General features: G+C 40.0%; 1 protein-coding gene across 1 annotated transcript in view; it reads left to right on the forward strand.

Moving 5' to 3' along the window:
* LPCAT2 (lysophosphatidylcholine acyltransferase 2) overlaps positions 1-1,266 on the forward strand; it is a 64,630-nt gene extending 63,364 nt beyond the window's left edge. Inside the window, exon 14 of the mRNA XM_065899023.1 lies at positions 789-1,266. Within this exon, the coding sequence (XP_065755095.1) occupies positions 789-973 (185 nt within the window). The 3' untranslated portion in view covers positions 974-1,266. The remainder of the gene's footprint in view (positions 1-788) is intronic.
* Positions 1,267-20,921: the final 19,655 nt, after the last annotated feature.

The following is a 20,921-nucleotide window of genomic DNA, read 5'->3' on the forward strand; positions in this document are numbered from 1 at the left end:
GTCCTGGGTAATAAATTTTGTTAACATTTTCTATTACAAAAAAATAATAAAATTACATAAACATAGAGCACAACAAAGTTTTAAAAATGAACCCTTGGGTAACTACCACTCAGATCAAGGAATAGAGCTTTTCAATAACTCTAGAAGCCTCCATGTGCCTATTCCCAAATAGAACCCCTTCCTCTGTCTTAAAGGAGGGAACTGCTGACCTGACTTAAAAAGGAATCTTTGCCTGCTTTGTTTTAGCATTTCACCACAAAAGTACACATCTTTAAATATATTTTAGTTTTGCCTAAGTTTTTGAACTTTACATAATGGTCTCATACAATATGTGTTCCTTTGCATCTGGCTTTTTTCATTCAACATTATGGTTTTAAGATTCATCCACATTGTTACAACACAGCTATTCATTCATCTTCATTGCTGTGTAGCACTTTGTTCCACAAATATGCCATGATTTACTTAGCCATTTCAACTGTTGACAAACATGTGAATTGTTTCCATTTTTTACCTATTATGAATAATGTTGCTATGAACATTCTCATACATGTCTCCCAGAGCACAATGTGCACAAATTCTCTCGCTTATATACCCTGGAATAAAGTATGCATATCTTCAACTTGACTAGATAATGGAAAAAACTATCTCCCAAAGTGGTTGTATAATTTATAGGGGTTGAGTAATAGACTTTTACGATCATTGTATTATTAAGATCATATGTTAATCTGCATCATGCCAAAAGAAGATTCACCTCAATTTATTGGATTTTGTTTTTTCTCCTCTTTTAGAGGAATTTAAAAGTTTTGCCCTAAAGCATCCAGAATATGCTAAGATATTTACAACCTACTTAGACCTCCAGACGTGCCATGTGTTTTCATTACCAAAAGAAGTCCAAGCAACTCCCTCAGTCGTAAGTAATAAAGTCAGCCCTGAAAGTCATGAAGAGAGTACCTCAGACAAAAAGGACGACTGAAAGCAAACATTCCTAATAAGGAAAATGCGGTGGCTTTTACTTGAAATTTCAAAGGCATTTACTGATAGTATTTTATTTGTGATTGAGTAATGATGTTTAAAATAGAAAGCTTTTTTATAAAAAAATGATAGATTTTCTTATTGAAATGCTTCTATTCACATGTGTTTATCAAGTAATATTCATTTTCTTTTACATTATATTTTGCTATACTGATGGGCTTATTGGCGATAAAGATGTTTTTATGGATTTTCCAGGTTAATTTGCATATCCAAATGAATGAAATGGTCTCCCTTATTTATTGATGAGCATTAATCAACGCTGCAAAAAGTTTTTAAGAGTATAAATAATTTTTCATTTACTTTCCTCTAAAGAAATAAGGTTAGCTTTAATCCCTTCCCATTCTAGAAATAAGAATTAAGAGTCTGAGGAACGTTGCAGAATTTTATACCTTTAACTTCACAGATTCATTTTTTCCATTTGCATTTCAGTTTCTTGGATCACTAAACATGGGGGGATTGGAAGGGAGAGCTCCGCTAATTAGATGAGACTTCTTAAAAACTCATATTCTCTTGACCATGCATCCCTATTGTAGCTTTCCTTAACCACCTGCTAAGGAGATCATAACCTTTTGCATGATCTACAGATTTAGAACTTTGTTTTAAAGACAACAGCTATGGCCAAAGGCTATGTGGGAATTGCCTTATCGAAGGTAACATTAATTGCCTAACGAGAAAAATTGTTTGCCACAGAGTTTAGTTTAATTTGAGTTGGGTAGTTTAGAATGTAGCCCTTGCCCAGTAAATGAATCAGATTTACTTTATTTATATATTATTAGAATTAATATATTTTATCATCTAAGTGGGAGTTTTATTTTATTGTGTCCTCTCAAATTTTAGAGCTTGCCTGAAATATCTACAGGGAAAATACGAAAGGTTCCAAATTATCACCAAAAGCTAAGGAATCCAAAAACCTACTTTATTAATGCAAGACCACAATTTAACCCCCAGGCAGGAATTTAACGGTGATATTTTTTTCCTTTAGGTTAAGCAATAATTTCCCTCAAGTGCCATTTTATGATATGTCACGCATGCTTACTAAAAAGTTTCATCCTTAAGTATGAAGGATGAAACAGTATGATTGTTTGCTTTTTACATATCTTAAGTTATTTAGACAGAGCATTGAATAAGCTGAAAACAATTTCTTAAGTAATTAGGAAAGTACATCTTTATAATATTGGTTGTCATATGCAATTGAGTGTATGTTATTACTCAGGTACCATGATTTTTATCACAGAAAACCCACATATTAATCCCATTAATCATGAAAAGGTAGCATTTTAAATCACAAGCTTTCTGTGAGGCTCTTGAAAGTGATCCCATTGTTTTCCTGTTTTAAAGTAATATTTTATGTTCTTTAATTCCACTTCTGCCAATGTAATATTCCTATTTTATTATGTTACTGAACACACTTGCTACATAAAATTCTTGGCAATTAAAAATTCTGGTTTTGCCATTTTGTCTCAAATGTAATATACCTTTTTAATATCATGGTTTGAATGTAAGTTTGCATATTTATGAATGTGATTAATCATTTTTGTTTGCATTTAAGCCTTATGAAATGTCAGACATAATTTTACTCTAATGAAAGACTCAAATTTTAGCCAAAGCAGCAATAGTTATTATTCCTAAAGAAGTTGACTTTCGACTGGTAGGGTGTATGTAATAACAGAAGTCATGACTGTCAGTACTACTACCAACGAGGCCTCTACTTTTATGCCATCTAAACAAAGATTTCCTTCAAAGAGTTTTTTCTCCTCTTAGAATTTAAAGTAAGAAATTAAATTTAACTAAATCAGTTAAATGCACTGTGGTTTTATATAATAGTTTGAAAAAGCGAGGTTACTCTTTGAAATGAGAAATACTAGATCCTAAAACCTATAAAGACCATAAAAATTTCCATCAGAACAGTTCTATTGAAGGATAACGACATACTGAATGCTTATAGAACAAGTTGCTTGCATTATGCATATTTAATTCTCCTTTGCCAATGCTTTTAGAGTGTTGGAAGGCTGAGTGTGATCGCTAGTAGTGCTACCTCTAATGGATATTTAAAAGAGCCCCTTTTAGAAGACACATGGTCTGCTGTCTGCATGAGGTACAGCAGTACAGATATCTGACTCCCAGACTCAGGAGCTCTCCCTTTCAGACTGTTACAGATGCAAGGTGGTTAGTTGATGGCAGTTAATTGATACACCATTGACTGTATTGGAACAAGTGGGCTCTCAACCACAAAGGTCCTTGTGGAATTCTTATAAAGGAATCACTAAAGAGGATTAAAAGACACTAGTAAGAAACCATCCCCTAGGAAAGCATACATACTTATAATTCTTTTTTTCTTTTCTGTTCCCTTGAATGGACTTTTCCATTTTTGGTAAATTGTTATACCAGAGTATTCCATTGATGCCATGCTGTGAGTTGATAGAGGCAAAGGCCCTCACAAAGTTCTTGACATATATCCAACATACATATCACGTATACATATCATAAACAATGTAGATGGTATTTATATACTGCTTTTTCACTTGCAATATTACATTTTCCAGTATCATTAAAATTACCTGGAAATGTAAATTTTTAAAAGTGTACCTAATACTCCTTCAGAGTATAACATAGTATATAGCTATAACATAATATATGTGATCATTCTTCAAATATTGAAACTGTGAGTTTGATTTTCATTTTGGGACTATTAAAAATAATCAACTCCATACTCCATAATAGTTTATAATTATGAATAGTTTGCTAAGGGGCTTATTTACACTTACTGAATTCCAAAATGAAAAATTTTGGCTAAAGATTTTATAATTATTAACTTTATTTTAAATTAATTTTATTACAGGAAAAAATTGAAATTATTATTTTTGATTCCATAGTTTTAACCTCATGTAGTAGTTAACAGGTTCATGTCTTTTAAAGGTAAGTAGACTTCATCTTTTTTTTTTTTTTTTTTTGTGCGGTATGCGGGCCTCTCACTGTTGTGGCCTCTCCCGTTGCGGAGCACAGGCTCCAGATGCGCAGGCTCAGTGGCCTATGGCTCAGGGGCCCAGTCGCTCCGCGGCATGTGGGATCTTCCCGGACCGGGGCACAAACCCGTGTCCCCTGCATCGGCAGGCGGACTCTCAACCACTGCGCCACCAGGGAAGCCCCGACTTCATCTTTTTGAAGGTATTTTTCCCTTTGTAAAAGTAACAGACTTACTAATTATTACAATAAGTAATAATACTACCAATCTGGCATCCTTACTATGTATCAGGCATTGTGCTAAGTGATTTACAGACATCAACACATTTACACACTCAATGAAGCATAGGTATTGTTGTCCCTAGTTTTACTAAACAAAATTTACAACTATCCCTAAGTTACTCATTAAGTGGCAGAGCTTGCAATTAAACCTAATTTTGTCTGATTCCAAAGGCCATGCTTCTAATCATTTATATAAAGCAGCAAAGCTGCCTGATTTATAAACTTTATAGATTGAGCATCTGCCCATGTATTTTTCTACTTGTGGGAAATTTTGACTTAGTTCTTTTTTTATTTTTTTATTTTTTATTTATTTATCTTTTGGCTGCATTGGGTCTTTGTTGCTGCATGCAGGCTTTCTCTAGTTGTGGCGACTGGGGGCTACTCTTCGTTGCGATGTGCAGGCGTCTCATTGCGGTGGCTTCTCTTGTTGAGGTGCATGGGCTCTAGGCACACGGGCCTCAGTAGTTGTGGCATGGGGGCTCAGCAGTTGTGGCTCACGGGCTCTAGAGCGCAGGCTCGGTAGTTGTGGCGCACAGTTGTTCCGCGGCATGTGGGATCTTCCTGGACTGGGGATCGAACCCGTGTCCCCTGCATTGGCAGGTGGATTTTTAACCACTGTGCCACCAGGGAAGCCCTTGACTTAGTTCTTAAAGAGAGACAGAGGTAGTTCAGAATGGTTCCAAGCAGTGGCTGAGATGGGGAAAAAGATTGGCCAACCCCAGCCTAGAAAAGTGAACCCTCCTAACCCTCTTCATTGTGGCCCAGGATAGATCAGCTGAAAACCCTGAAACCTTCCTGTAGAAATAGTACAAGTTACTTTAAACCAAAGGTGAGGTGAATGCCAGGGTACTACAGTAAACTTTTTCCTTTGTGGGTAGTGGTGGAGCATGAATTCTCTACTTCTCATGGGTCCCTCTGCTGCAGTGGCCTTTTCTGTCACATCTCTGCACTCAGAATAAAGTTTATGATCAATAAAGGATAGTCTGAGGGACCGAGGACAAAGCCAGAATTGCAATATCTAGGACCTTCATTCTAACTATTGTGAAGCATTCCCTTTGCTGGTCTCCCTGCTTATATTTTTGCCCTCCTATATATCCTCTTGCCATACAGAAAGCACAAGTATTGTTTGAAAGCATAAACCAGATATCACTTCTCCAGTTAAATGTTTTCAAGGGCTACCCATTGCACTTTGGATAAAATCTCAAGTATTCAACATGACCTACAAGGCCCTGCCTGGTCTGTCCCCTACCATAGTCTAGATCTCCACCGTCTCCAATCTCCTCCCTAACTAAACTCCCACCACCCAATCTTTCTTTTCCTCCAACTGATGAAAGTCTCTTCCAACCTCATGGTCTCTGTACTGCTGTTCCCTCTAGCTGGAGTGCTCTTTCCCAAAGATTTTCACCTTGTTTTCTCTTCTTCCTTCAGTCTTAAAGAAAAACAGCTTCATCAAGATATGATTCACACACCATACAATTCACCCATGTAAAGTATACAATTCAGCTTTTTTTTTTTTTTTTTTTGCGGTACGCGGGCCTCTCACTGTTGTGGCCTCTCCCGTTGCGGAGCACAGGCTCCGGATGCGCAGGCTCAGCGGCCATGGCTCACGGGCCCAGCCACTTCGCGGCATGTGGGATCTTCCCGGACCGGGGCACGAACCCGTGTCCCCTGCATCGGCAGGCAGACTCTCAACCACTGCGCCACCAGGGAAGCCCCTACAATTCAGCTTTTTTAGCATATTCACAGAGTTGTGCAACCATCACCTCTCATCTACATTTTTTATTCTTGACTTCATTCAGATTTTAAATCAAATGTCACACCATCAAATTGGAATCTCCTATCACCTAATCAAAAAGCTCACTCTGTCTCTATGGGCAGTCTCAATCCCATTATCCTTTTTGGTAGTGCACTTAAACTTCTGGGGGGTTTGTTGTTGTTATATATATATATATATAACAAATATATATTTATATATTAAAATATGTTTATATAATGTATTATTCGTGTATTTATTGTCTTTTATTCATAGCACTAAGAGGGTGTACCTGACAGTGAACACTCAGTATTTGAAGAATGAATAATGATAATATTATCTTTCACTTATTGTGCCTTGTATTGTATTTAGAATAGAGATCATCTTTACAACAAACTTGAAAACCTGGGATTATGATCCCTAAAACTAATATAGAAAATAAGGCTCAGAGAGGTTTTGTCACTTGCTCAGAGTTACATAATTGGTGAGTACCAGGGCTGGAATTCAAACCCAAGGCTGCCTGGCTCTAAGTGAAGGGACTTTTGATTAGGCCAAGGTAACCTGAACCCATCAAGTAAGTAAAAACTTATATGACAAGCTTCAGGTTCCAGAAACGTGGAAACTAGATAATCTGAGAAACCTCTGGCCACAAAACCCCTAGAATGTTGAACAAAATATCACCAACATATTTGAAATGTGTAGCTGAGCATGCACAATACTAAGGGAAATGCTCAAAGGCTGAAAATGAAAAGGGAGCTGGACCCCAGAACTGTGTGAAGGCATAAGTTATAGTTGACCTGGGGACATTCATCAATCTTAGTAACAAAGAGGGTTGTATTTTGTGGCTATGGGAAACAAAAGACAAGGTTTTTATATGATGTGGGGATTTGGAACTGAGATCTCAGGGGAGGAAAAAAAAAAAAAGACACTTGAAGGGCTATACCCTCAGTAAAAGAATGAACTGCGAAAATTCATCTTCTGGTAAAGGAAGACTCTGAGGAAATTTTCTGTCCTGGCCTGGGTTCTAGCTTGGGGGATAAACTCCTCCTCTGATAACTTTTTTAAAACTTTCAATTCTTTTAAATGTTTTGAGACTCATTTTATGGCCCAGCCTGTGATATATCTTGGTGAATATCCCATGTGTACTAGAAAAGAATGTGTATTCTGCAGTTGTTGGGTGTAATGTTTTAGAAACATAAGTTAGATCCAGTTATTTGATAGTGTTGTATAAGTCCTCTTTATTCTTACTGTTTTTTTGTCTACTTGTTCTATTAATTATTGAAGAGGGATGTTGAAATCTCCAACTGTAATTGTGGTTTTAGCAACTGTCAGTTTGTCTGGAGTTTGCCATTGGTTTATAATCATTTTCAATTGTTATATAGTTTTGATAAAATAACCTTTTTATCATCATGAATATTCCTCTTTAATTCCAGTAATACTTGTTCTGTTAACATAGCCACTTCAACCACACCAACTTTCTTAGTGTTTGCATGTTTACCTTTTTCTATCTTTTTACTTTATATTTAATATGCATCTCTTAAGTGAGTGTTTTGTGGTCTGTTTGGGTCTTGCTTTTATATCTTGTCTGACTTTCTTTGATCTTTTTTCCTCCTTTCCTGATTTATTTTGGATTAATCAATATTTTTTGGTCATTTATTATCTTATTTTCTTTTGCCTTCTTCGCTATACTTATTTATTTTTAGTGGTTTCTCCAGAGCTTACAATAGATATCTTTAAATTAATATAGTTTACTTTCAAATAATAGTATACTTTTCACTTATAACATAGGAACCTTACAAATATATTTCCAATTCACTCCATCCCATCATTTGTGCTATTGTAATATATCTTCTATGTGTTTTAAATCCCACAAGACTTTTTTATCATTTTTGCTCTGAATAGTCAAGTTAAAAATTTAGAAAAAAAGGTCTATTTATCTACATATTTACTGTCCCTGGCATTCTAATTCCACCTTTCCATCATTTTTCTTAAGCCTGGAGAATGTCCTTAAACAACTCCTGTAGTGCAAGTCTCCTGATAATAAATTCTCTCAGCTTTCTTTTGTCTAAATGTGTCTTTATTTTGCCTTCCTTTTCGAAGAATATTTTTGCTGGATACAGAATTCTAGATTAACATTTTTTTTCCTTTCAGTACTTTAAAGATCCTATTGTCTTCTTCCTTTTATTGTCTCTGATGAAAGTTAGAAATATTTCTTTTCATAGCTCTCTTGTATATAATGTATTTTCACCATCAGGCTACTTTTAACACTTTTTTCTTTATTACTGTTGAGAAATTTTATTGTGATTTGCCTTGGTGTGATTTTCTTTATGCTATCCTCTAGGGGTTTATTGAACTTCTTGGATCTATAGGTTTAGAGTTCATCATATTGGAAAAATTTTCAGCTATTATATTTTTCAAATAACTTTTCTGCCCCTCATATTTCTCTTTTCTCTCCTCCAATTACACATATGTTAGACTGCTTGGATTATCCCACAGGTCACTGAGTGGGACCTCAAGTGGTGGGATTTTTTTTCAGTCTTTCTCAGTGTGCTTTAATTTTGGTCATTTCTGTTGCTCTTATTTCAGGTTCACTGATTCTTCTTCATCTAATCTGCACAGCAGATGTTTCATTTCAGATACTGCAACTTTTGCTTCTAGAATTTTCATTTGGTTCTTAGTTTCTATCTGGCTAATGAGAAATCCATATTTCTTTCCCTCATTATGTTCATAGATTTCTTAACCTTTTGGAATATACTTATAATAGTAGTTTTAAAGTCCTTGTTTCCTATTTCATCATCTCTGTCATTCCTGGGTCTATATTGGCTGATTCTTCTCCTGGTAATGGGTCATATTTTCCTTCTTCACGTGTCTTTATACAAACTATTTTGTACACAAATGTGTATAGTTTATTTATGAAAGTAATTTTGTACTATATCCTGTACATTATAGATGCCACTGTATTGAGTGTCTAGATTTGGCTATCATCCTTAACAGAGTTTTGAGTTTTGTTCTGCCAGGTAATTAATTTACTTGCAGAGTATCACATGAACTTCAACCTAAACCTCACACCCTATACAAAGAATAACTCAAAATGATCACAGATTTAAATGTAAAATGAAAAACTATAAAACTTTCAGAGGAAAATGTGTGAGAAAATCTTTGGGTTCTATGGATAGGCAAAGAGTTTTGAGACTTGACACGAAAAGCATAAGACTATAAGACGTTTTTCCCAAAGTAGCTGTACCAATTTACATTCCATCAGCAATAGATAAGAACCCTGAAGGCTCTACATTCTCACTAGCATTTGGTGGAGTCAGTATAAGTTGCATTTTTCAAGGAATTTATTTATTTTACTTAAGTTGTTGAATTTATTACAATAAATTTGTTCTTAATATTCCTGTGTTATCCTTTTGATGTCTGTACAATCTTAATGATATACTTTCTTATTCTTAACATTAGCAAGTTTTAACCCAGACTGATTTTCCCAGTAGATAGCTTCACAGATTGTTGGATGCATTTTTGCCGTATAGAAAGATGAAGCATATGTGTCCGATGGAGAAAGTTCAAGTGAGTGATAATTTGGGGAACTGGAGGTGGGGGAAGGAAAGAATCCCTTCCAAAGTGGTTGTTTGAATAGCATTGCTAGATTGTAATCTACTTCTCTATAGTAGAAAAGCCTGCAGTTTCCCCTAAATTTATTTTACACACACACAGAGTTTTCTTCAGTGAAAGACATTCATAATATAACTTGCGAATTTTTCCAGGTTTCTTAGATTCAATCACCTGCTTGTCAGTGTTTTAAACTAGAAGGCGCTCCAAATTAAATTGAGATAATTGAAGCAAAATCTCTGTGCTCTGCACAATTGTTACGGAAAAGGAATTTCCTTTGAAAGGTAAACACAGGCCTTATGAACAGCATTGATGGGGCCTGCTGAAATCACTTTTCACTCCATTCAGGGTTACTTTCCTTTCAGATGCACAGGGTGGAGGAGAACAAATGATTTGTCAAATTAAATGAACAGGGAAAAGTTTAGGAGGCTAAAACGGATTTCCGATACAGGAAATTTATTTGAACAAAGGTGTTTTCTCAGGCAATAGATTCAACCTGCCGTAGAATCCAACAATTGTTCAATAATCTCCCAACCCTACCATACCATATCAGTGTCATCTTTACATAGCACATTTCCTCTTCATCCAAATTCTGCCACATTTATAGGCCTCTCATTATCTCCTCAACTCTGCCATGATATTTCTGGACGAATAAGTAACTGAATACTCTCAACCTCAGAGTTTCTTGGTGAAGAAACAAAACACAGAAATCCTGAGAGAGAAGCACTGTCACTTTCCCCAGTGACAATTTGACTGTTTGTTTAAATTGTGTGTAAACAGAAACCCAACCTGCTAGTAAGCTGCTTTTAAATCTGCCAGAACTGCCCCTTTCCCCATCATCACCCTGCAATGCCTGCATTAAATGTTGGCAAATGCAGAACAGTTGTGGGAACATTCAAATGTAAACCATAAATGGCTCAGAAGTGAAGGAACCAGATCATGGGGTCCTGACCCTCCGAGGACATTTTTGGAGAATGATTTTGTTTTCTGCCTTGAGCTCACTCATAATAGTCACACATAGACCTTAAGTTTGTCTCCATTCATTCTTTGAATCAGTAGATCATTTGAATGATGGGTCCAGAAAGTTGCGGGGGGGGGTTTAATGATTCCCAAGGTACTATCAAAATGAAGCTACCTATTTGGGTCCTACTAGCAGTGTCTCAAAAGAAGCATTAGGCCTCCTTTACAAATGAGGAAGCTGAGACCCCATGAGGCGAAGTCACTGCTGGATCCAGCTCTGGGGGCAGAGTTCCCACAGTTCTGGGGACCAAGCTGGCTTAGTGTTCCAAGTCCTCTAACTCGTAGGTCAACTCTGATTCCCACACACCACCAAGAAGCCACTTCCATCTCTCTGAGCTCAATTTCTGCCTCTCTAAAAGGAAATCATTATCATGGCTTTGTCGACCACACAGGGCCTTTGGAGAAAGCTGATGTGACAAGAGCTGGGAGAGGGCTCAGGGTGCTCATGAAGTCCACAGAAGGGTAGAAGTGGTACTGTGACCTTGAATGGAGACCTCCTTTGCTTTGATCCCTCACATGGCAGCCCTTGAGCCACACCTAAGGCCCATACTTCCTCAGGCAAGGAAGGATTCTTTTCCTTTCAGAGTGGGCAAGGCCCTGCAGAAACCTTGATTTGAGACTTCCAGCCTCCAGAATCATGAGACAGTAACTGTTGTTTAAAGCCACCAGTTTGTGGTACTTTGTTACAGCAGCCCTAGGAAATTCATACAGTCCTTTCTGGTAAATGTATTGTTTCCAAAGATGGCGCTGAACAGGATTCAGCAACAGCCCTTCAGATTCCCAGGCCTCCACCGGAGAAGCATGTGACCACATGTTCTCAGGGCAACTGGTTAATTAACACTCAGATTAGCCTGGTAACCCATGGTTCTTTCCCTATCCCTCCTGCCTATTTCAGCAGAACATCTGATCAGGTTCAAATGCTAGACCAGGAGGATGGACCAAAGGCACCTGATCCGGTCAGGAATCACCTGGCAACACTGACATAGGTAGGAATTCAGACAGAGGGCCAGCGATGGCTGGGGAGGTCAGTGCACATGGAAAGTCCCGTGTAGAGGCAAAGCGATAACTCTTTCCCAGGCAGCACCACATCGCGGGGGCAACACTGGTGACAGAGAAGTGGAAGGGCCGAGGGCCGTGGTTGCAAACTCAAAAGCCACGGAGGTTCGGCAGAGAGGGAAGTGAGTACAGCCGTCAAGAAATAAGGGGTCTGGAGTGATCTGGAGAGCTCCTGCCCTCTCCAAAACTCAGGGTGGCCAGACATAACTCCCCAAGCTTTATGGGAAGCCAGAGACCTAGATTTTTTTCTTAATTGAAGTATAGTTTATTTACAATATTGTGTTAGTTTCAGGTGTACAGCAAAGTGATTCAGTTATCCGAATTTTTTTCTATTCTTTTCCATTATAGTGAATTACAAGATGCTGAATGTAGTTCCTGTGCTATACAGTAAATCCTTGTTGTATATCTATTTTATATATGGTAGTGTGCCTCTTATCAATCCCATACTTCCAATTTATCCCTCCCCCCACATCCCTTCCCCTTTGATAACAATAAGTTTGTTTTCTCTGCAGAGACCTAGATTTTTATGTGAAATTTCCTGATCTGTAAAGCACTGGGTGGGCCAAGTAAAACACTGGGACCTCAAGGTGGGCCCATAAAGGCACTGGTTGGTGATGCTCTGTAACAGAAGTTAACTCCTTCCACCATCCACCCTGACATCTGGCTGTGCGTGGCCACAGCTGCTTTAGTGGCCCTTAGGCACCTTCCTAAGTGATCACAAAGGGTTATGGCCTTCTCTGGTGCGGAGAATGGGCAGGTCTCTCTGGGGCAGTGAAACAGTGTGAACGTTTGCATTTCACTGGGATGCGATCATTACAAACCAGATCAAGGAAACCTGAGAAAGTCAAGGGCTGGGAGGGGAAGAAATGTGTCGTGTGGCCTCTTAAGCAATTAGCATTGATGTCCCTAGCAGCTGCTGAATTCCAGAGGCAATTCCAGAAGCTATGATTTGGAATCAGTCTCTTAAGACACACTTAAAGGCATTGGGGCTGGATGCCTGGCCCAGAGAAGAGAAAACCCAAGGTGCGAGGGCGTGGTGAAAGGGAGGGAGAGGGAGTAGTTATCCCTGTCCTCAAATACCCGCCGGTTGTTACAGTTGGAGGGAAGTAGCTTCTTTTGTGAGGATCCAAGAGTTAAACTCAGGGCCAGCAGGTGGAAGTTATAGGGAAACAACTCCCTAGCAATCAGAGGTCTAAAGGTGGAGTCGCTTGCCTTTGGAAGAAATGAGCACTCCGTCGTGGGAGGCATCCAAGCACACGTTCAGTGCCCACCGTTTGGAGATTATATGGTGGAGAGAAGCATCACTTTGGACAGACTCTGGAGTTCCATCCATCCTAGAAATTCTGTGATTTATCTTACTAGTCACAGTTCAATTGACCTGCTTTATTTGGGGTCTTGTTTTCTGTTTGTTTGGGATTTGATTTTGTTTTGTTTTAGAAGATATGCAGAAACTTCAGAATTCTCTTTCCACTCTAGAAATGGGACTTAGAACTCTCAGCACAGGAACTATGAGGAGTGGAAAGTGACCCTGGACCGCGATACTTTCGAGGCGAAGGTAGCAGGGAGTCACTGACAGTGCCTTAATTTGTGGCTGCCGGGAAGAACTAAAGTACAAGCCAGGCTTCTGAGAAACAGGAAGGAAAATGGGCAGATAGGACATGGAATCCTGGAATTAATAAGAAGTCAAATGGCTGAGTCACTGAGATAATTTCCAAGTCTGAAGGTAACAGGAAAAAATAAGAAATGGAAAAAAAGAAAATCGACACTTGGAGAGTAATGAAGGCTTTCCAGAGACCCCTGGTGACCAACGCAACAGGAGAAGTCAGGAAAAGTTAATTACACCCTGCTAGGGGAGTCCTTTACGGCAGCCAGACGTCCTGCTCCGGCCTTCGCCTATCACTGGATTCCTTCCTGGTCAATAGCAGCCCTCACACCCACCCCAGGACCCAACGAGACCAGGCGCTCACCATTTACGCAAGTGATCTCCTTCACGTCCAGTTATAGTGTTGATCAGTCCATTTCATCACTCCCCCTCAGTAAGGACGCAGAACATCAGAACAGAAGTAGACTAGACATTGGGAAACACTGCATGCGTCGTACAGAAGGGAAAGCGGAGGCCCGAAGAACGGTCCCTGTACCAAGTGCGACAGGGAAGATTGAGATGTGCAGGAGCCGCTTCATGTTCTCTCCTAAATTAATAGAAAAGAAGTTCACAGCACTAAAGATAGAGCTCACGCTTCTGCGTTAAAAAACATCATCTCTGGAGATTAATATGGGAGTCTCTCCAACTCAATAACTGGCTTTTGAGAAATAGAGATTTCTCCTGTCCCACACACTAAAAGTCACGTTTTTGTTGACAGGGTGAGGTTTGGGGATGTTCTTAAGTACCACCGGGCTCTGTGTTCTGCCCTGTTCACAGACCCACCCAGAGAGCAGGCCCATCCCTGGGTGGTTCAGGGGCATGGAACCTGTTTGGCCCACTTTGAAAGACAGAGAGAGGCCCAGCAGGGTTCCCAGCAGGACTGGGAAGGTTAGGCAGTTTTCTGAGCCAGGGCGGTCACGTGTGTAAGGAACTAGAGAGAGCAGGTCCATTTACTCTTTCAGTATTTCTTTACCTTTTTTCAAGATCAGAAAATGTCCCCAGACTGTTCTTTTGGGGTGTGATTTAGACTCGTCGTTAAAACCACCCTTTGCGCCTGCTGTCCTCCTTCTCCTGCCTGTGAGGAAGGCCTCAGCCCCCCTTCCTCACTGCCCCCTCTTCTCTTCCGGTGACTCCAGGACCTCCTGACCAGGCCTCTGCCCCACCCCTGCCCGCCACTCTGCACACAGTGTTGGACAGACCCTTTCAATACAACTTTGATTGTGCTGCTTACTGTATAAAGGCCTCAGTGGCTTTCTCACTGCATTGAGTAAATGCCATCCTCTTCAGGGTGGCCAAGAAGCAGATTAAAATTAGGCCACCGCCCACCTCTCCACTTCCTCTCCCTTGCCCTTGGCCACACCCCTGGGAGGCACTGCCCCTTGCTGCTAGCTCCCTCCAGCCCACACGGTGCTTCATCTACCTGAGGCATCCCTCCCTGCTCCCTGCCGACCTAGGTCCCTCTCACCTTTTGGTCTCATTGGGGAGGCCTTGGAGAAGGCATTCCTGAGCACCCAACTAAAGGGCCCTTCCCAGGTTTTCTGAGTTAACCCACTGCTGTGGTATTGTCTGCAAGGCTTTGTCAGTATCTGTTGATAGCTGATTTAGTTGCTTGTTTATTTCTTTCTAGTCTTCCCCCTGCTTGAGTTTAAGAGGGACCTCATCTGTTTTCTTTATTATTACAATCCTGGCTCATAGAACCGTTCCTGATGTGTAATAGTTGCTCAAGAAATACTTGTGGGAAGGAAGGAAAGAGGGAGGGAGGAAGAACGGGAGAAGAAAAAGAGAAAGGATAAAGGAAGCCTCTTATATCTACATATACTAGTTGGTGTCTAGCTTGAAGAGGGTAGTAGCTAAAACAAAAGGATTAACTGTGGGTTTTAATGCATTATAAGCAGCAATATTGGGGGGCAGATTGGGGGTGGGGAGCCCTCAGTCTCACCTTCCAGGCAGCCAGCTCTGTGGTCCAGGGGAGGACAGACAGGAGCTGGGGAGGTAAAGGGAGCTGCCAGTGGGGCGCAATGGTTGGATGGAGTGGATGGAGGAGGGGAGAAGTCTTCGCCCTCACAGGTGGGCAGGATTGGCCCTGCCTGGCAGACGTGTGATGGTAGCATCTGCCATTGTATAAACAGCATCAGGACCAGCCTTGCCCTCAAATAACCTAGAATCAATGAAAGAGTTGGTGGAATGCAAATATTTAGGTCAGAGCAAGGAATATAATTTATTTCCCTCCTTCAGCCCATGAGGTCCTTGGAGACGGGGCCCAGGTCTTCTGAAGTTATGCAAATGAAGTATGTCACTCAAGACCTGGCCTCAGGTGGGCACTGCACACACAACTGAGCTATGATGAAGGTGGCTCAGGAGGGGGTGGGACCTTGTTCCAGGGAGGTGGCATTGCACCAACCTTTGGTGTTCCAGAGGGCAGGACTCATGTGGCTGGACACATGCTACACAAAAACAGCCAGCTGGCCACCAGAAGAGAAATCTCTTGTAACCGAGAGCGCAGACACTGGACAGCTTGACTAGGGGGCTGGAGCAGGCAGGAGCTTCCCACACTGGAGGCTGAGGAGAGCAAGAAGTGCTCAGGTGTTAGGTAGGAGATGGTAAAGATGGTGGTCTGAGTCCCTGCCACACCACAGATTATTCTATGATGCCCAGACTAAATCCATTTCCCGCTGATGCCCAAGTGGACACTCGGAACCATTGGGAGGGTGCTCAGCTCATCAGGGGAAAGTCAATTCCCTACGGCTTTTACTTATAACTTTGTTTGCAGATAGTGAGCCTTTTCTGTCCGGCTCCTCATCCCCATCCTTTCTGCCTGTGACAATCACATTATTTAATTTAGACGAGTGAAGTTACCTTAGATCAATTATACTTATTTTTCCTGTGTAATTTCCAAAGCTTAATATCTCCATTCAGGCCCAGCCTGGGGGACAGGTTGTCTAGCAGAGTCCTAAACGATTTCAGCCTTTAATTCAATTGTACTTTTACCACAGCCCGGGCAGCGAGCATAATTCTTTTATCCCTAAGATGTCTCATTAGCAATAATCTAATAGCACATATTAAAATATAGGTCACCGAGGTGGGCTGCCAAGTGGAAGCCTTGTCATAACTTTGAAGGCTGGACAGCTAGCTGTCTTGTTCCCCCCACATGACACACCCCAATCCCAGGCTTAATTCTCAAACAATCAACTCACAAAAACAGTTTACTTTCTGCAGTTCAAGGTTAAGAACTAACCCTGGCTAGAAAATAGTGTTGGTATCTGTTGCCATGGGGTGGGGTGAGGGAGACAGTTCTTGCCAACATGACACAGTAGAAAAGATCTCTGGCCTCTAGCATTTGGAGCTGGGGCCCTCATCGCAGTTGTGTCCCGAACTTGCAAAGTAACCTGAAGGTATGACTTTTACTCTCTCGGACCTCAGTTTTCACATCTGTAAGGGGGGAAGGCAGTGGAGTTAGAGCCATTGTTCCTCTGGCAGTTCAAGTTCAACTCGTCCTTGTGTGCCCTTGATGTTTTCCTTTAAGTCAACTCACTCTTCTAAATTAAATACATTTGTTTTATAAAGGAAGCTCAAGTATCAATATGAAAAAATCTCAAGAACATTTGTAGAAAGATTCATGCAGAATGATGCCATTTGTATAAACGTTAAACATGCAAAAACTAAATACTAGCAAACAGAATCCAACAGCACATTAAAAGCATCATACACCATGATCAAATGGGGTTTATCCCAGGAATGCAAGGATTCTTCAATATATACAAATCAAACAATGTGATAAACCATACTAATAAATTGAAGGAGAAAAACCATATGATCATCTCAACAGATGCAGAAAAAGCTTTCGATAAAATTCAACACCCATTTATGGTAAAAAACCCTCCAGAAAGTAGGCATAGAGAGAACTTACCTCAACATAATAAAGGCCATATATGACAAACCCACAGCCAATATCATTCTCAATGGTGAAAAACTGAAACCATTTCCTCTAAGATCAGGAACAAGACAAGGTTGCCCACTCTCACCACTATTATTCAACATAGTTTTGGAAGTTTTAGCCACAGCAATCAGAGAAGAAAAAGAAATAAAAGGAATCCAAATGGGAAAAGAAGAAGTAAAGCTGTCACTCTTTGCAGATGACATGATACTATACATAGAGAATCCTAAAGATGCTACCAGAAAACTACTAGAGTTAATCAATGAATTTGGTAAAGTAGCAGGATACAAAATTAATGCACAGAAATCTCTTGCATTCCTAAACACTAATGATGAAAAATCTGAAAGAGAAATTAAGGAGACACTCCCATTTACCATTGCAACAAAAAGAATAAGATACCTAGGAATAAACCTACCTAAGGAGACAAAGACCTGTATGCAGAAAACTATAAGACACTGATGAAAGAAATTAAGGAAGATACAAACAGATGGAGAGATATACCATGTTCTTGGATTGGAAGAATTAACATTGTGAAAATGACTCTACTACCCAAAGCAATCCCCAGATTTAATGAAATCCCTATCAAACTACCACTTGCATTTTTCACAGAACTAGAACAAAAAAATTCACAATTTGTATGGAAACACAAAAGGCCCGAGTAGCCAAAGCAATCTTGAGAAAGAAAAACGGAGCTGGAAGAATCAGGCTCCCAGACTTTAGACTATACTACAAAGCTACAGTAATCAAGACAGTATGGTACTGGCACAAAAACAGAAATATAGATCAATGGAACAGGATAGAAAGTCAAGCAATAAACCCATGCACATATGGTCACCTTATCTTTGATAAAGGAGGCAAGAATATACAATGGAGAAAAGACAGCCTCTTCAATAAGTGGTGCTGGGAAAACTGGACAGCTACATGTAAAAGAATGAAATTAGAACACTGCCTAACACCATACACAAAAATAAACTCAAAATGGATTAAAGACCTAAATGTAAGGCCAGACATTATCAAACTCTTAGAGGAAAACATAGACAGAACACTCTTTGACATAAATTACAGCAAGATCCTTTTTGACCCACCTCCTAGAGAAATGGAAATAAAAATAAACAAATGGGACCTAATGAAACTTAAAAGCTTTTGCACAGCAAAGGAAACCGTAAACAAGACAAAAAGGCAACCCTTATAATGGGAGAAAATATTTGCAAATGAAGCAACTGACAAAGGATTAACCTCCAAAATTTACAAGCAGCTCATACAGCTCAGTATCAAAAAAAAACCCAGTCCCAAAATGGGCAGAAGACCTAAATAGACATTTCTCCAAAGAAGGTATACAGATTGCCAACAAACACATGAAAGGATGCTCAACATCACTAATTATTAGATAAATGCAAATCAAAACTATAATGAGGTATCACCTCACACCAGCCAGAATGGCCATCATCAAAAAATCTAGAAACAATAAATGTTGGAGAGGGTGCGGAGAAAAGGGAACCCTCTTGCACTGTTGGTGGGAATGTAAATTGATACAGCCTTATGGAGAACAGTATGGAGGTTCCTTAAAAAACTAAAAATAGAACTACCATACGACCCAGCAATCCCACTACTGGACATATACCCTGAGAAAACCATAATTCAAAAAGAGTCATGTGGGGCTTCCCTGGTGGCGCAGTGGTTGAGAGTCCGCCTGCCGATACAGGGGACACGGGTTCGTGCCCCGGTCCGGGAGGATCCCACGGAGCAGCTGGGACCGTGAGCCATGGCCGCTGAGCCTGCACGTCCGGAGCCTGTGCTCCGCAACGGGAGAGGCCACAACAGTGAGAGGCCCGTGTACCGCAAAAAAAAAAAAAAAAAAAAAAAAAGAGTCATGTACCACAATGTTCACTGCAGCTCCATTTACAATAGCCAGGACATGGAAGCAACCTAAGTGTCCATCGACAGATGAATGGTTAAAGAAGATGTGGCACATATATACAATGCAATATTAGTCAGCCATAAAAAGCTACAAAGTTATTTGTAGTGAGGTGGATGGACCTAGGGTCTGTCATACAGAGTGAAGTAAGTCAGAAAGAGAAAAACAAATACCGTATGCTAACACATATATGTGGAATCTAAAAAGAAAAAGAAAAAAAAAGATATAATTGGTTCTAAAATGTTTGTTCTTGAGCTAGAACCTATATTAGCAACCATTCATGGGAAATCAGCTAGCAAAAAAAAAAAAAAAAATGGTTCTGAAGAACCTAGGGGCAGGACAGGAATAAAGATGCAGATGTAGAGAATGGACTTGAGGACACAGGGAGTGGGAAGGGTAAGCTGGGACAAAGTGAGAGAGTGGCATGGACATATATACACTACCAAATGTAAAATAGATAGCTAGTGGGAAGCAGCCACGTAGCATAGGGAGATCAGCTCGGTGCTACGTGACCACCTAGAGGGGTGGGATAGGGAGGGTGAGAGGGAGACGCAAGAGGGAGGAGATATGGGGATATATGTATATGTATAGCTGATTCACTTTGCTATAAAGCAGAAACTAAAAAAAAAAAAAAGCAAAACGATACTTTCTGTTGTTTAGACAGGCAAAACTAGTCCATGACATTAGAGGGGAGGAGGGAGGAGATGGTGACGGAGAGGGGGTACAAAGGGGAATTCTGGGGTGCTGGTCATTTTTTTTAAAGTATATTCATTATGTAAAAAGTGCACTAGTAATTATCGCACTTTTCTGTATTTTTCTGTGTGTGTTAAGCCTCATACACACACACACGTATATGTAAGATAATTTTAGGAGTATACACATACAATTTTAGTTATATATCCCTATATCTATCTCTGTCTTTATCCATCCATCCATCCATCTACATATCAATCTATCATCCGTCTAGTGAAAACATAGATACATGCTTGGGAATAATCAACATTATATAAGGATGGCGGCAGGCCAGGGCAGGTGGGAGGGAGAGGAATACAATTGGGAAAGAGACTCAGGAAGTTTGACCATATTTCTAATGTTTTTATTTCTTAAGTTAGTTAGTTGTTTGTTATAGGAGTGTCTATAATTTTATGTAAGTCTGAGATATGTCATAAGTTTAAAATCATTAAGTAATAAATAATGAAAGAAACTTTATATAATATCAGAAATCAAAAACCACTACCACATGCTATAAATAGATGGTAAGCGTAACAATAGATATTCAATGAGATGAAACGCTGTTATTCAATTGTACTTTGACACTGTTTGGGCTAGAAGGGTCTGATCCTGAGCCCGGCTTCCCTCTGTTGAAATGGGGATCAGTGAAGGAGAGAGAGGTGCTACTTCAATAGTCAGGGTTAAAAGGACATGGTGTTACCCAATGAAATGTTGGAGTTTGGATCAGAGAAAGGTTTATTGCAGGGCCATGCAAGGAGAACAGGTGGCTCATGCCTGAAAAGACCCCAAACTCCTCGAAGGGTTTCAGCAAAGCATTTTTAAAGACAAGGTGAGGGAGGAGCGTGGCTTGTTCTTGCAAACTTCTTGGTGTCAGAATCGTTTGTTCTTGTAGCTGTCCATGTAGGTCAGGTCAGGATGTTCCTGTAAACCTCCAAGGAAGAAAACGTTATTCTCTCTGTTCTGCAACTTTTTATCTCTATATGAA

The sequence above is a fragment of the Phocoena phocoena genome, chromosome 20, assembly GCF_963924675.1.
Source record: "Phocoena phocoena chromosome 20, mPhoPho1.1, whole genome shotgun sequence".
NCBI lineage: Eukaryota > Metazoa > Chordata > Mammalia > Artiodactyla > Phocoenidae > Phocoena > Phocoena phocoena.